The following is a 15,733-nucleotide window of genomic DNA, read 5'->3' as shown; positions in this document are numbered from 1 at the left end:
ACAGAAAGAGTTGGAGAAAATAGAATTATGTCCTTGGGCACTTGGATCCTTGGGTGATAACGCAGACAAAGATCTTCCTTTAAATTGCTCATTTTACCGGTCTTCACGGGGATTGGCCGCTGCGATCACGTGGATGCCCGAGTTCCCCGGGGTGCGCTTACTCTGCCTCGTGGAGTCTTTGAACTCTGTGCCTTGTTTTAATCCTTGGAAAATTCACTCTGGCCTCCGAACCCAGCCCGTGGAGCAACGATAAGGAATCCGGTGGGTGGCCGCCTCTCTTTGGGCGGCAGAAGGGCTTGCTGAGATGCTGGACTTGGGATGTCTGCCGCACCTCAGCAACTTGTGGTGGGGGTTCGAAGCTGGCGTGAGACCCCGTGTTGGGGGTCGGCGGCCCCAGCCTGGCCTTCAGGAGAGCACACGGCGGTTCACCTGTGAATTCTGCATTGGTTCCTGGGAGCCTCGTCTTCTTTCAGGTCTGGACTAGAATACATTTCAGGGAACGAGACTGTACCTATTTGCCTCTCGAGAGACCATAGCAAGCACAATGGTGTTGATCAAAATATCTGTAGTTTGGGAGCTTCCACTGGGCCATCTCACAGGAGATGCTTCTGGGGCGGCAGGCCACTTTGGGTTTCGGTTTGGAAAGTGGGGATGACTGCACTGGTCACGAGGAATTCTGAGTGCATTCTGGGGGAGCAGGGAAGGTGTCCGGAACCAGTGAAGGCGTGGAGGGTGTGCCTGGGCGGAGGGGTCCCGGAGCCCCGGGTGCTGTGCCAACTTTCCCGTGTAATCCTAGAGACAGGCCGGGGCCGCCGCGTGGGTTCATGTCCTTTTAACACACGTGGCGTCAGTCCAGGCAGTCAGGTAGCTGCCCCGAGATGGCCTGCCGGCTCCCGGTGGTCAGGGGGGGCACCTCACTGACCCATCCTCTGGGGCACTGATTTGCCATTTAGGTGGCTGGACACAGCTCACCGCTGACCTCTGGCCACCAGCGGGAGCGACGCTGGAGTCCCCTTTCGTCCTCTCTGTGGGAGTCGTAGCAAAGGATGGAACGGAACAGGTGGCTGTTCTGGGCCGGAAACTTCCTGCAAATTTCCACTGATTCTCACTGTGATCTCTCAAGGTAGCTGAGGACAGAGGTGCGAGAGAGGTGGAGAGACTTTGCCGAGATCACACCTTTATACTTATTTTTTTTTAAGTGTGTGTTTGTTTATTTGGGCATACCAGGTCTTGACTCCGGCACACGGGAGCCTCGATCTTTGCTGTCACACAGGGTCTTGAGTTGCAGCATGTGAACCCATTGTCTCACGTGGGATCCAGTTCCCCGACCAGAGATCGAACCCCAGCCCCCTTCATTTGGAGCGTGGGGTCTTAGCCACTGGACCACCGGGGAAGTCGCAAGATTACACCTTTTGAAAGGTTGCACTCCATTTATACTTATTTTAAAATAGGCCATCAATTCTCATGCAAATTAAGTGGGAGAGGAACCTTCAAGTTTTCATATAATCGAGTAGATTGCAAGCTGATTTGGAAAAGTATTAATCTCTGGACATAAAGTTTTAACATTTTTTTTTTGATTGATTTATTTATTTGGAGTATAATTGCTTTACCGTGTTGCCACACGGTTATTTTAAATGATGTAGAACCTGCTAGGTAAATGAACAGCAACATAGGAATGCAAATATAGCAATTTTTAAAAAATTTACTTTACAACATTTTCAGGGCTCCCCTGGTGGCCCAGACAGTAAAAGAATTTGCCTGCAATGCAGAAGATCCTGGGTCGGGATGGTCTCCTGGAGAAGGGCAGGACTACCCGCTCCAGTATTCTTGCCTGGAGGATTCCTTGGACAGAGGAGCCTGTTGGGCTACATACAGTCCATGGGTCGTAAAGAGTTGGATGTGACTGAGTGATTCACACTCTTTTCAGTCAGTGCTTTTTTATTTGGGGGCGGGCGGTGGGTGTTGCGATGGGTCTGTGCTGGACACGGGCTTTCCCTGGTTGCAGCGAGTGGGGGTGAGACTCTTGGGGTGCTTGGGCGTCCCACTGTGGCTCCTCTTGTTGCCGAGCACAAGCTCTGGGACACGTGGGCTCAGTAGTTGAGGTGCATGGGCTCAGTTGCCCTGCCGCACAGGGGATCTTCCTGGACCGGGGGCTGAACCCATGTCCTCTGGATTGGCAGGCAGATTATCCAGTGTACCACCAGGGAGATCCCAGTGAGTGCTTTGTGATATCAGGTTATTCTTTCTCTTTACCTTACTAAAGCATCCGAGTGTGTATTTAGAATGGATATTTGGGAATTACAGAATTCTTGCCCTTTCTTTGGGATTTTCTTTTTACCACTTCTCCTCTTGCCTCTGAAGAATGACAGATGTTTGAAACCATTGGAAGCTGTCTACACTGTCTACCCCTGGTGCACCAGCAGTCTGAGTGAGACCTCCCCCGCTCCCACTGGCCCCCAGCCACATCTCCAGGACCCTCCCCTTTACTTACGCTCTTTAGAGAGAGCCGTGGTCTCCCCTTTGCGAATATTCTTGCTGAGACGCAGCTCAGGCTGTGTCTGCACTTTTGCTGGTCGTGAGCCAGGAAACCCCCTTGCTTTCTGTGAAGCCATCCGTCTCCTCCCCTCTGCGGGCAGGTGGCCTTCGGGAGTTATATCGCTTGCATCTTGACCAGTCCCACTAGGTTAGGTCAGTTGGGATAGACCAAGTGGTGGAAGCTGTTCTGTCCCAAAGCTGTTCCGTCTTTGCCTCAGACCCAGGTCTCAGCTCTGTCCTCACCTTCCCTGCTTCTTCCTCCTTTTATTCCCTCCTCCTGCCCTCCTTACCTTAGTTAGCTTGGGCTCCTGGATCAGGGTACCCCAGACAGGGGGCCTCCACAGAAGACAGCTGCTTCTCACAGTTTTGGAGGCCGGACTTTGAGATCAAAGTGTCGGCAGGGTCGGTTTTACACGAGGCCTCGTCTCTTGGCTGGTGGATGTCTGTCTTCACGTTCACGTGGTCTTTCCTCTCTGTGTGTCCGTGTCCTCATCTCCTCCCATAAGGACATCAGTTGTTTGGTCTGGGTGCCCACCCGAATGACCCTATCCCCACGTAAGTCGCATTCTGAGTACTGGGTGTTAGGACTGCGACATATGAATCCCGGGGGCACGGTTCAGCCCATCAGGCCCCCTTCCTGCCCTCACCCCACCGCCCTTCCACTCTCTTTCCGACTTCCTGCCTTCACCTTGACCTGTAAAGCATCCTGCGCAGCTAGAAGGACCATGAAAGCTGAGAAATCTAAATGCCCGGTTTCTCCTTTCAGCCCTTCTATTAATCTGCTTTGTGACTTGAATTATTTACCCATTCTTTTTTCTTTTTTTTTTTTCTGCGCTGTGTGGCGTGTGGCACGGTCTAGCAGGAAGGCTCTTAGTTCCCCAGCCTTGCATTGAACCCGTGCCTCCTGCGGTGGACATGCAGGGTCTTAACCTCTGGGCCGCCGGGGAAGTCCATGTTCACCCATTCCTGAAACATTGATTTCCTTGGCTGCAGGATGTGAGCTCTCCTTCCTTCCCTCTTCCCTTACAGGACTATAGTCAGGAGAACCCCGAATAAGAGCTCAGATTTTTAAATGATTTTAAAATAGGATATGTACCGAAGTGGTTCGCCATTCCCTTAAGATATAAGAAGGTCCTGACAAAGTGTCTTGTAGACACGTCTGCAAGATTATTTGGAGTGCGTTGAATTCTAATGAAAACAGTATGTGTTTCAAGTCTGCAAGTTTTACAATGGTGTTGTTATCCTTAATATATATCATTAGCAGTCAGTCTTGCGGGTTGTAGGTTTAGTCCACCCCCAGCAGCATTCTCACTGTTGCCCTAAAGACGAGGCAAGAACAGCTCAAGCCAGGCTCCGTCGGGCGTCTGGCAGAGACCTCCCCCATGCCCACGTCCTGACCGACGGGGCGGGAGCGGCCTTTAGCCGAGGTCTGGCCTCCAGACGTGTGCTTGGGCTGCAGGGTCAGAGCCGTGCGTCTCGAGTGACGGTGGAAAAGGCCCTTGGTGGGACACCTCTGGCGAAGCGGGAGGGTGGGGGTGCGCGAGCCTCGTCCCCGGGTTGTAGAGCCGCATGCAATCTCTGTGCTGCTGGCAGACGCTACGTCACACCTTTATCTCCGCTGGCTCACCCGGTTTCATCGTGTTGCCCAACAGCCCTCCATCACAGAGAGCAGTCAAGAATAGCCACAAGTGAACCGTTGGAGAGCGGCTGGCTTCGCTGTCTCCTCCCCAGCTGCGGGCCCCTGAGACAAAGCAGTATTCTTTGAGAGAAGAGGCGCACGCCCCGGCTGCCGGGCCGTGAGGTGGGAGATGGGTTGGGACATGTGAAGCGCGTTTGTTTTATCGGGTGTTTTCCTGCCAGCAGGGTGACGTCAGCTGGTTGCTGAGGCTGCGGTCAGACGGGGGACGGAGCCCACTGCTGAGCGGCCGGCTTGGGGGACCGGGCCGTGGTCTTCATACCTCTTTGATTTAGGTTCCGACACGGTAAAAGAGATGAGGAGGAGAGGAGAACATAAAATCTTGGACACAGCCAAGATGTAAATTGTGGCAGGAAACTCTGATGAGCGAGGCATAGCGGTCCATGAAAAATCCGTAGAAGCTATAGCACGTGTTAGTTGCTCAGTCATGTCTGACTCTTCGCCACCCCGAGGACTGTGTGTAGCCAGCCAGGCTCCTCTGTCCATGAAAGTGTCCAGGCGGGAGACGTTACAGCAAGAGACTCCTTAAACACGCAGTCATTTCAGCCTTGCGCCGCCTGACTGGTCCCCACACAGCCACAGTCAGTGCCGTGATTCTGGTTCATCTCCCCTGCATCACGCCACAGTCTTCAGTGCGGCCACAGGGCTGGTGAGGAGGAGGCGTGGCGGGGAGCTGACCCGGGTCTGGCGCCCGCCCCCCGCCTTGTCCTGGGGTCTCTTTACCTCTCTGAGCCAGCCCCGTGGCCTCCTCTCCGTGGTGAAGGTCTGTGTTTTTGTGGACTAGACCGCCTTTCTCCCAGGCCTCGGTTGACGAACATCAGCTTTCTTGCAGCGCTGAAATAAGGAAATGAAGCTGGAAGGCCGAGCCTGCGAAGGGTTCTTGGTTTTTAACCAAATCTCCTTCAGCTGTGAGGTCAGCGGTCAGGGGTTCTCAGTTGCAGCTTTTTCTCCCCGCCCCTTGTCCAGCGTGTCCGGTAACAGGTGAGGGCTTCTCCGTCAGCCACCTCTGGAAGATCCACGTTAAGGAGCGTGTAGAGATGAGAGGAGATGAGGGCCAGAGGCAGGCCCTCAGCATGAGCTCAAGGGGCCTCCCAGAGGGCGCAGTGGTAAAGAACCTGCCTGCAGTCCCAGAGGACCCGGGTTTGATCCCTGGGTCGGGAAGATCCCCTGGAGGAGGAAATGGTAACCCGCTGCAGTGTTCTCGCCTGGAGGAGCCCATGGACATGGACGGAGGAGCCCGTGGGGTCGCAGAGAGTCGGCCACGACTGAGCAGCGAGGCACGCGGGCACCCAGGGTTAAAGAGACAGGCGCCGTTTTGAAGGCCCTCCAGGGAGGCTCTGCATTGGGTCTGGTCTAAGATGGACCATTGTGTCACGTCCCCCAAAGAAAGAGACACACCTCTCATCCAAAGATGCCACCTGATGAAGGACAGGGTCAGTTTCATTACAGTGTAGGAAGTCTGGAGTCCTAGAAGCTTTAGTTGTGGCAGGAACATGACTCTGAATCGAAGCTGTGGATTCCTGGGGCTCATCTCTCTTCCTTGATCTCTCTTCCCTTCGTCCCCATTCTGACTTGGAAAGCAGGATTTTCCTCTAATATCTCACCAGAATCATTATATAGCACATCATAAACCTAAGTGGTTTTCTTTTTTCTTTCACTCTGTGAAACTTTTTTTTTTTAATTTGAAATTAGTATATGCTGACTCTTGTGAAATCTTGGGCCAAAATCCTTGCTCATCTTCAAAATTTGGAAAAATAATTAAGGAACACTTTTGATCCATTTACTAAAACTGCTATCATGACTGGAAACAAGAACTAATTTTTGTATCCATTAGGCACTGTTCTTCGGTAACAGATACCTGGATGAAATTATCTTCTATTTAACGGGCCAGACACAGTTTGAGTCCAGCTCCTTTAGTTATAATTGTAACCTCTTAAAAAAAAAAAAAAGGTTAAATTGACAATTGTAGCTAAGCCAACTCAGAAACTTAAAATACCGGGTTCCTCAGACAGCTCAAATGCCCTTCTCTTGTTTGTTCTTGACAAAGAAAGATCATTTCTCCTTTTTCAAATTACCAAACCATTGTGAGATTTAGCATACCCATTAGCTCAAAAGAAAAAAGCCTTTTATACCCCAAGATAAATTCCTTTTGGTGTGTATTCTTTCCCTTCCCTGCTTGTGGTCAGAGTCTGTATAAAAATTTCGTCATCTGTTTTTTTCTGACAGCACTTCACACAGCCTTCGGCGTGTAATAGACACTCAAACACGGTCTGATTAAAAGCTGAGCCGGAGCTTAATAGGATTCTGATGAACCCAAGTGCCTGCATAACCTCAAGCTCTTCTGCTCTGATTTTTTTTTTTACCCTTGATAAATATTTAGAAAGTTATCTGACCATGACATAATAGAGAGAGATAGCTATAATAACAGGAGGTTTATTTTTATTTCAGGGACAATTAATGGGTGCTTGTTCTTATTTAACAGTTAATTGTGGAGACAAGGATCTCGTCACAGTGGGATCTTCTTTCACCTACTTATAAATACAGCTTTAGGGAAGTGTAATTCACATTATCGTACCGTTGGCCCACTTGAAGCACACGAGACAGTGGATTTTAGTGTATTCACAGGGCTTTGCAGCCTTCATCACGTTTAGGAACATTTTCTTATCATTCCCAAGGGAAACCCTGCCCTCCCTAGCAATCATGTCCCACCCCCGACTTCTCCCAACTCCCAGCCGCCACCGATCTACTTTCCTTTATTTTAAAACGAATCTACTTTCTGTCTCCACGCATTTGCCTGTTGTGGACATGGCGTAAAATGGAGCCAGACAGCACGTGGCCTTTCGGATTGGCTGCTTTCACTCGGCATCCTGTCCGCTAGGTTCGCTGGTGATGGAGCACGAATCAGGGCTTCAGTCCTTCTCGTGGCCGAATAACGACTCTCCCGCGTGTGGATAGACTGCGTTTCCTGCGTCTGCTCCGCGCTGGGTGTGTGGGCTTGGGGCTGTGAAGAACACAGCTGCCGTGAACATTCGTGGCTCGGTCTTGTGTGATCGTGTGTTCCCGTTTCTCTTGTATCTCTCTGCCTTGGAGGGGGCTGGCTGGATCTGTGCTTAACCATTTGAGAAGCTGCCCCCCGTGGTTTTTCCTAGCCCCTGCACCATTTTACATTCACGTCAGGAAGACACGAGGGTTCTAACCCGTCCACGTCCTCATCAGCATGCGTCCTGTGTCTCTTTAGCCTGGCCCTCCTAGTGGCTGTGAGCTGGTGTCTCACTGTGGTTTTCTTGTTTCCCTGACGGCTAGCTGGACTTCCCAAGTGGTGCTAGTGGTAAGGAACCTACCTGCCAATGGACGCATACCTAAGAGATGCAGGTTTGATCCCTTGTTTGGGAAGATCCCCTGGAGGGGGACATGGCAACCCACTGTAGTATTCTTGCCTGGAGAATCCCAAAGACAGAGGAGCCTGAGGGGCTACTGTCCATAGGGTCGCCCAGAGTTGGACATGACTAAGCACGCATACACGCACGACTAATTATGTTGAAGATATTTCCTCCTGCTTGGTTACTGGTCATCTGTAGACCTTCTTTGGAGAAAGTTCTATTCAGATCCTTTCCTCTATTTAATTTGGGTTATCTTTCTGTTGTTGAGTTTTAAAGAGTTCTTCATATAAATATATACTCAAATTGATCTTTAAAAAATCCTTATTCTACTATTTTTTAATCTTTAACATATCCCCAAACTCTGTTCCTGGGCATCCTGGCCTTATACACACATTGTCAGTATATCGTGACCCTCTGCTGTGTGGAATACACTGGGGTCTCTGCTCCAAGGATAGGAAATGAATACAGTGTCCCTTCCTTCAAGGGGCACAATACTAAGTGGGAAGGGCCCTAGTGATACATTTCTATGAGCGTCAGGAAAAGAGATGACTTTCAGATTGAGGAATCAAGGAAGGCAGCCTGAAGGAGGTGGCATTTTTATTTGGCCTTATGTATAGGATTGAATACCAGAAGGTTAGGGGGAGAACCCGAGTAAAGATTGTGAGTTCTCTGTGTTGTGTGGTGACCGGTTAACTTTAGGGCTGAGATTTTCAAAGCCTAGAAAGAGGAATACTGGGGACACAGGTGGGAAACCCAGTTGGGACCAGATGTTGCGTGTGAAGGCTGGAGCAGCCTGGATCGTGTTTTGCCAGCGGCTGGAGAGCTCCGGCTGTCTGGGTGAGGCTGGGGCCGCGGGGAAGGCCGATCTACGGAGGTGTAGGGTGCCTTGGGGCGGGGTCACGGAAGGCTCCGCTGCTGCGATTGCCTCTTAGAGGCTGATGCGTGCTTTAGGAAGCTAGGAAGGAACTCCTGGGAGAATTGTTTAATCTCATGGTTTCCAAATGTATTTGACCATAGCTTCACTTTTTTTTTTTTTTTAACCATCTAAGATCGGAGGTCCATACTTTGGGTTTTGATGTCTTAGTTCAGTATTTCACAACTAATTGGTAAAGGACCCGCCTGCCAGCGCAGGAGATGTAAGAAGACGGAGTTGGATTCCTGAGTCTGGAAGATCCCCTGGAGGAGGAAATGGCCCCCGAGCCACTCCAGTATTCTTGCCTGGAGAATCCCATGGACACAGGGGCCTGGTGGACTGCAGTCCATGGGGTCGCAAAGAGTCAGACACGACCGAAGCGACTTCACACACAGTACAAGTTCTCAGTAAATGCTGGCTGGTTGGTTACCTAATAGATTAGGGGATTGTGGACCACAGAATTGGGTGTGAAGGAATGTGAGGGGTTAGCTGGTCCACCCCCTGGTTGCATGGAGGCCCAGGGAGGGGAATGTTAGTCTGATAGGCAGCGGGCATGCCTCTTGCTACTGTTAACCCAGCCACGTGTGACCCTGAGTGGGTCACATCGGTCACTCAGAGGAGTCCAGTCCCCTGCCCCTGGGGGCAGGCACGTTCCCATCGTCTCTGGAGGACCCCCAGGGGGGGCAGGACCACCCGTGCTTCCTCTGTGGGTCCTCTACCCCCCAGGTCCCCCATCTCCAGTGTTGTCAAAAGATTCACTCCTGTGAACCGGGGCACACACCAGCGCCTGCGTTTGATGAACTTAAACGCAAACAAGCCCGAGAACTTGTACAAGGATGGGAGTTGGGGTGTGGAGCGGGAATGTAATTCTTACCCCAAGGGTTGTGCTTTTCACATAACGGCGAACGTTTGTGTAATGAGTGACTCTTCCTTTTTTTGGGAGCGACTCTTCCTTTGTTGCTATAGTGGCAGTTTTCCATGGCAACTGGAAGCTGTTGCCACACATCTGGCATCTTTACGAAATGGCTCCCAAAGCCCAGGGGTCCACACGGAGTCCTCCTCACCCCACGTATCCTGCCAAGGACATGGAGAAATGCTGGGTGGAGCGCGCGCTGGCGCTGGGCCTTGTGGATGAGGCTTCCTCTGCAGTTGCTGAATTTCTGGGGGTCTTACGGGGCTCCTCCAGAAGTTAATCGCGCTGCTGATGCTCTGTGGAGGAGGGGCCGACTTGGGGTATTTTCTGATTTATCAAGATACAGATATCAGCAGTGCTGTTTGTTTGTTTAAACTAGAAATGACTTCATAGGAAGTAGAGGGTCAACCAAAATCCTGCTGCATTTCTGAGGGTAGCTGGCCAGCACGGGGCTTGTTTTTTTAGGTATTTTATTTAAGATGGAAAGTTCCAGTTTGCTTTGGGACCAGAGCCCTTAAAAGAAATCCTGACTGGAGGTGGCTTATGGGTGACCGTATGTTTGCTAGTTTGTATCCTGCTGACTAAATTGGCAAATTTCTTATTTTCCCTGGTAAACATGAAGAAGGTGTTCTGTTTTTTTTTAAATTCCCCTCACCCCTCCTAACAGGATCATATTTGTTGTGTGTGTGTGTGAAGCGAGCGACTGTTAGAACAGCCCACGCATCTGTGATGATAGGAACATTAGTGCGGCAGATGAAGGTCGCCTCTCTCAGGTTCCACAGGCCTTTATCCCAGTGTGACTCTCAAATGGGGACCCAAGTGGAAACAGAAATGGTCAGGCCTTTGAGGCCAAATATCAGAAGCACCACAAAGGGGTTATTATTTGTGAGAATTTTAGGTAAACCACCAACCCCCACCCTGTTCCATGACTTAGAAAATGAAATTTGCTCTTAAAAGTAAATATTACTCTTGCTTATAAATATTAGAAGGTACATAACCATTCTTAAAATAAAGGTTATGAAAAAAAAAAAAGGTTATGATTATTTTACTTCATAAGGAGGCCCAAAGTTAGCTCTTCGCTCAAAGCCTTTCTGAAACAGGAGTGAAAAACACCCAAATGTCAAATCCGATCAGAATGTGAACTCTGATGTGAGTGTCCGGCTTTGAAGGTATTTTGAGAGCTGCCCCTGTGCATCAGCTTGTGACAAATTACTCACAGAAATGTGATGCTGATCATAGCCATGATGTTTGTAACATGCAGGTTTTCAGTGTAGTCTGAGGAAAAAAACGCGTATTTCCCATTAAAGCATGTGTTTTTGTTTAACACTGGGGGCAAATACGTGAACTATGAGCCCAGACAATTTCCTCATTCTTTAAAAAATAACATACCAAAAACATAATAAAAATGTAACAAGCAAGGGAAGCGAGGTGAGTGGTTTAATGAAGCCACGGTTAGGTCATCCTTGTCCAGATCAGCAGTTGAATCACCCACAAGTCAAAAGACCTTTCACGTTTTCAGTTAACTCCTGAGGCGGTTCATGGCCCGCACTCCCCCCGTTACTTTACTGCAAGTTTTTATTTTAACCTAGACCCTAAAACGTTGGTGAAGGGGAGAGGATGGTTGTGTGATGTGATGATGGAGTTCGCTCTGGGGTGACGTTTTTGCAGTTTGTAACAGATGAACACGTGGTTCACCGTGAACCCGTGCAACGTTATATGTCAGTTATATCTCAGTAAAGCTGGGGGAGACGAGAGCGATCGTGCTGGGAAACCACGTTTATGTAGAAAGTCTCATGCCCGGCAGCTCACCGCGGGCCTGGGCCCGTTCTGAGCATGCCGGGGCAGCCCATCACGTTGGCAGTGACTTTCCCCCGGGAGTCGTGGGGGCGGGCGGGCGCGCGCATCTGTCCTGCCTGGTGACCACACTGACATACCTCTGTCTCCGCGCAGGTGAAGCTGCTCTCCGAGGGGAGCCGCGGCTGCAGACCCTCCCGGTGGCCTCGGCCCTCACCGCTCACCGCACGGGGCCCCCGCCCATCAGTCCCAGCAAGAGGAAGTTCAGCGTGGACCCCGGTGACGACGACCTGGACTGTGACGCCGACCATGCTTCCAAGATGAGTCGCATCTTCGCCCCCCACCTGTAAGTGTCCCCCTCTCCGCAGCCGGCCCAGCTCGTGGGGGCCTGCGGGGCCGCGCTTCTCCGGCTGCTCTGTGCTGACTCCGAAGGGAGAAGGTGCCTGCTAGTCCCCCCGGCCCCACTCCCTGCCCGGAGGGGCCATTTAGCCAGTTTTAATAACTTCAGGGAGGTGACCTCCGCCCCACGTGTCCGCCATTCGCGTGCACTCCCCACCGGGGTAACTTGGCTCAAGCGGCTTCGGGAGGTGATCGGGGAGACTTGCCTCCCTTGCCTGGTCCCTGCCAGCTGCTTCTTGGTGGGGACTGATCCCCGCTGAGTGTCCTTAGGGGCCGGGGCAGTGACCGGAGGGGCCAGCGCCCCTGGATCCTGGCTGGGAAACGCCGGCTGCCTGAGATGTAGGCACGCGGGCACACCAGTGTGTTTGTGGCACACAGCTGAGACTTTCCCACGGCGGAGGGTGGTTTTCATGTTTGGGTCTGAGCACGCCGGCTCCTGCCCTCCGAGAAGTGGTCTTGGGGCTGGTGTGGGGGGATGCTCCCCCCTGCAGCCTGCACGCGAGTTGCCTCAGTGAGATGAGAGCTGGAGTCTGGGTGACATCACCACGCTTGTGTTGGACTCGGAGACCCCCCACCCTGCAGGGAGGCTGCTCTGGCCGGCTTGCGCAGGTGGGCGTGGTCAGAGTCTGGGGTCTCGGCAGAGAGCGGGGATGAACGGCCCTGTTCCTTTCCCCTCCCCACGTGTGAGTTAGCGTGCAGTGATCATTCAGGATGCTCGGCTTCCCCAGTTCTTCCAAGGATGCCGCTGTTTTCTGGCAGGAGCGTGGAGCTCAGAGTCTGGAGGCGGGGACCTCGCGTGGTCCGAGGGCGCCGCGTGGTCCGAGGGCGCCGAGTGCGCCAGCAGCCCTCGGCATCTCCGGCATTCCAGCGCGCTGGACTGTGTGTGCAGTCATAAGACACCCTGACAGTGGTATTTATCCTCGGTAAATCACTGTGGTGTTAGTCAGAGGCTGAGCCTGCAGTCTGGAGCCCTGGAATTTGCTACAATCAGGAATCTAGCAGTAAGGCTCTGCACAACAATGACCTCTCGCAAACAGGGGAGGCTCATAACTTAGATGCTGGGCGTCCAACTGTTTGCAGTTCCTTCTTTTGTCACTAGGAATCTCTGTCTTTCCCCAAACCCAAATAAGAGACATTTGGTCTTTTTTTTTTAAGGAAAAAAAAAAGGGAAGGAATTGGGAGCTGGCTGTGAGAAGGTGTGTTTTGTGATCAGACGTGCCTTAGTTGAAATCCCAGGTTCTGCTACTTACCAAATCACTTCATTTACATGGGCCCTATATCCTTCTCTACGGTGGCACTGCAGAGAGTTCGTGTGTAGAACTGTTGTGAGCAGTATGGAGTGGAGATAAACACGGAGCTGGGCACACATAGTCAGTTGATGAGAGTTACTGCTTTTATTATCACAGAGTCCATGACTCAGATATCGGTGATGATAGGAAACCAGAGCACTGTTAACAGTGAATGTGATGTTTGAAAGTCATAACTGGATTACGGGTTCAGATTCATCCCAGCTTGCTTATTTCTCAGTGGTAGTAGGTTCTTCCGCGAAGGATGAGTGCTGAGCGCAGTGCCTGGCAGATAGTAAGCAGAGCTTCCATCATTACTGATATCATTAGAATGTCAAAGCATTTAGAAAATGATCTTGTGGTTGCAAATATGACCTTGATGCACAGGTTCTCTGACGACACTGTAAGTACTCTATAAAGTGCCGGTAATAGAGAATTGGGGAGTTCATATGCAACTCACAATCGCTGTCCTCAGACAGGTTTAGAACAGAAACAGCAGCGCCCCCCCCAGGCCAACCGCCTGGACTTAGAGATGAAAGATGTCACTTGTTGCCGAGGGGTAGCTCCTCATCTCAGTAACATTACTGAGGTTTCGGTGTGTGTCTTCTAAGAGCTGAATGACTAGTTTTACAGGCAAGTGTGAAAGATACTTCTCCTCTTATGACTCCATGGGGTAGGGTAGCTTGTAAGTGCGTTGCTTGATTTGGTGAAAAGTTTGCCATGTGAGTTTTCCAAGAGCCGGATGATTAGTTTTGGAGGCAGATTTAAAAGATACTTTTCCTCTTACGACTTCATGAGGTAGGATGCTTAGTAAGTGCGTTGCTTGATTTGATGAAATGTTTGCCATTTAAACTGTAGTGCATCCCCTCCTTTTCATTTAAGGTGCCTGAAAGTTTTCCATACTAAACTACAGATTCGTGTGAAGAGGACTTGTGCTCAGCCGCATCTGACTCTTTGCCACCCCACGGACTATAGCCCGCCAGGCTCCTCTGTTCATGGGATTTTCTGGGCAAGAGCACTGCAGTGGGTTGCCATTTCCTCCTCCAGACATGTGGAGAGGAGGGGGGGGTCTCAAAGATGTATGCTTTGGCTGCATTTCACAAAACCATCATATTGAGTTATTTTCCACTAGAGCGAGGATAAGATTGAGGCAGGGTAGGAAGCTACAGAGTATGACTGTCTTCTGATTTCTTTAGGGAAGGAAGGGGAGAGAGCAGAGGTTCCCCTAGTGATTTCTCCAGAATTTGGAAATTGAGAATTCCAGGTCATTTGAACTGCTTATTGAAAGGGTGACCCTGAGGAATTTTTGTGTTTTTTTGGCTTGTTTGTTCTGATTTTTTTATTGCCTAAGAAAAGTGTTAAGAACATGAATGTCTTGTTTGGGAATTGAAAAGTACTCTGGCACTTAGAAAGAAAGTGGACTAAGGTATGAGGCAAGGGTTAGGGTGAGATTCACCTTACCGGAACGAATTTCAGAAGTCATTTCATCTGTGACCCTGGTTTTCAAGCGTGAGCCGACGTGGAAGAGCTCTCCTGTCACCTGTCTGTCATTCGTATGGACTGCAGGGCTCCTCTTTAATTAGGTGAGTTTAACTGTCCCTGATTTTGGCAGATAAGAGCCCCTTCAGCTGACTCCTGTGTCCTTCCTACATGAAGCCCTTTCTTGCTGTCTGGCAGACCACCTGCTTATCTTGTAAGCTTTCTGCATCTGATCCCTTTCAGTGGGGAGTGGTCTTTAGAAGCCAAGATCTGGGTGCTAAGTGTTAACTGTGGTGTCACCGCCTCTAGACTTGAGTTGTCTCGTGTATTAATAGTAGACATGGTTGCGTGTGGCCGTTCACATTTCACTTCAAATAAAGTTAAAAGCTCAGTTCCTTAGTCACACTAGCCCCATTTTCAGCCCTGTAGCCACACGTGGCTACCACATTGGACAGCACACACACACACATTTCTGGCATCACCGGAAGCTTGGTTTCTATACTCAGTGGAAGGAGCTAGGGAGTCATGGGTTCACTTTAATACTGCAGTTTTAATTCAGCCCCACAGAGCTCTTCCTCACCCATCCCACTGCATCTTCTTATCTCCACGGTTACAGCAACATCAACTCCTTTAGTGTTCTGTCCTACAGTACACATCAGAGTGGCAGAGTTGCTGTGCCCTTAGCATTCTGAAAAACAAACCTGCTAAAAAGAATTTAAGATCTGTAGGTTTTTTCCCCCACCCTGTGCTGAGGAACTCTTTTTGTATAGAAGGAACTATACAAAAAAGATCTTCCTGACCCAGATAACCATGATGGTGGGATCACTCACCTAGAGTCAGACATCCTGGAATGCGAAGTCAAATGGGCCTTAGGAAGCGTCACTATGAACAGAGCTCCTGGAGGTGGTGGAATTCCAGTTGAGCTATTTCAGATCCTAAAAAAATGATGCTGTGAAAGCGCTGCACTCCATATGCCAGCAAATTTGGAAAACTCAGTAGCCACAGGACTGGAAAAGGTCAGTTTTCATTCCAATCCCAAAGAAAGGCAATGCCAAAGAATGCTCAAACTACCACACAATTGCACTCATCTCACATGCTAGTAAAGTAATGCCCCAAAATTCTCCAAGCCAGGCTTCAACAGTATGTGAACTGTGACCTTTCAGATGTTCAAGCTGGATTTAGAAAAGGCAGAGGAACCAGAGATCAAATTGCCAACATCCGTTGGATCATCGACAAAGCAAGAGAGTTCCAGAAAAACATCTACTTTTGCCTTATTGACTACGCCAAAGTCTTTGACTATGTGGATCACAACAAATTGGAAAATTCTTCAAGAGATGG

At 50.3% G+C, this 15,733-nt stretch overlaps 1 protein-coding gene across 5 annotated transcripts in view; it reads left to right on the top strand.

Annotated features, from left to right (window-relative positions):
• The window catches only part of VGLL4 (vestigial like family member 4), a 150,668-nt gene that overhangs the window by 104,972 nt on the left and 29,963 nt on the right, over positions 1–15,733 (top strand). For all 5 annotated transcript variants that reach the window (XM_065933902.1, XM_065933903.1, XM_065933899.1 and 2 more), the window contains one exon: positions 11,388–11,577. In XM_065933902.1, coding sequence (XP_065789974.1) covers positions 11,388–11,577 — 190 coding nt within the window. The remainder of the gene's footprint in view (positions 1–11,387; positions 11,578–15,733) is intronic.

The sequence above is a fragment of the Muntiacus reevesi genome, chromosome 4 (assembly GCF_963930625.1).
Source record: "Muntiacus reevesi chromosome 4, mMunRee1.1, whole genome shotgun sequence".
Lineage (NCBI taxonomy): Eukaryota > Metazoa > Chordata > Mammalia > Artiodactyla > Cervidae > Muntiacus > Muntiacus reevesi.
The sequence above is the reverse complement of the archived record's forward strand: the minus strand, read 5'-3'. Positions and strand labels throughout refer to the sequence as shown.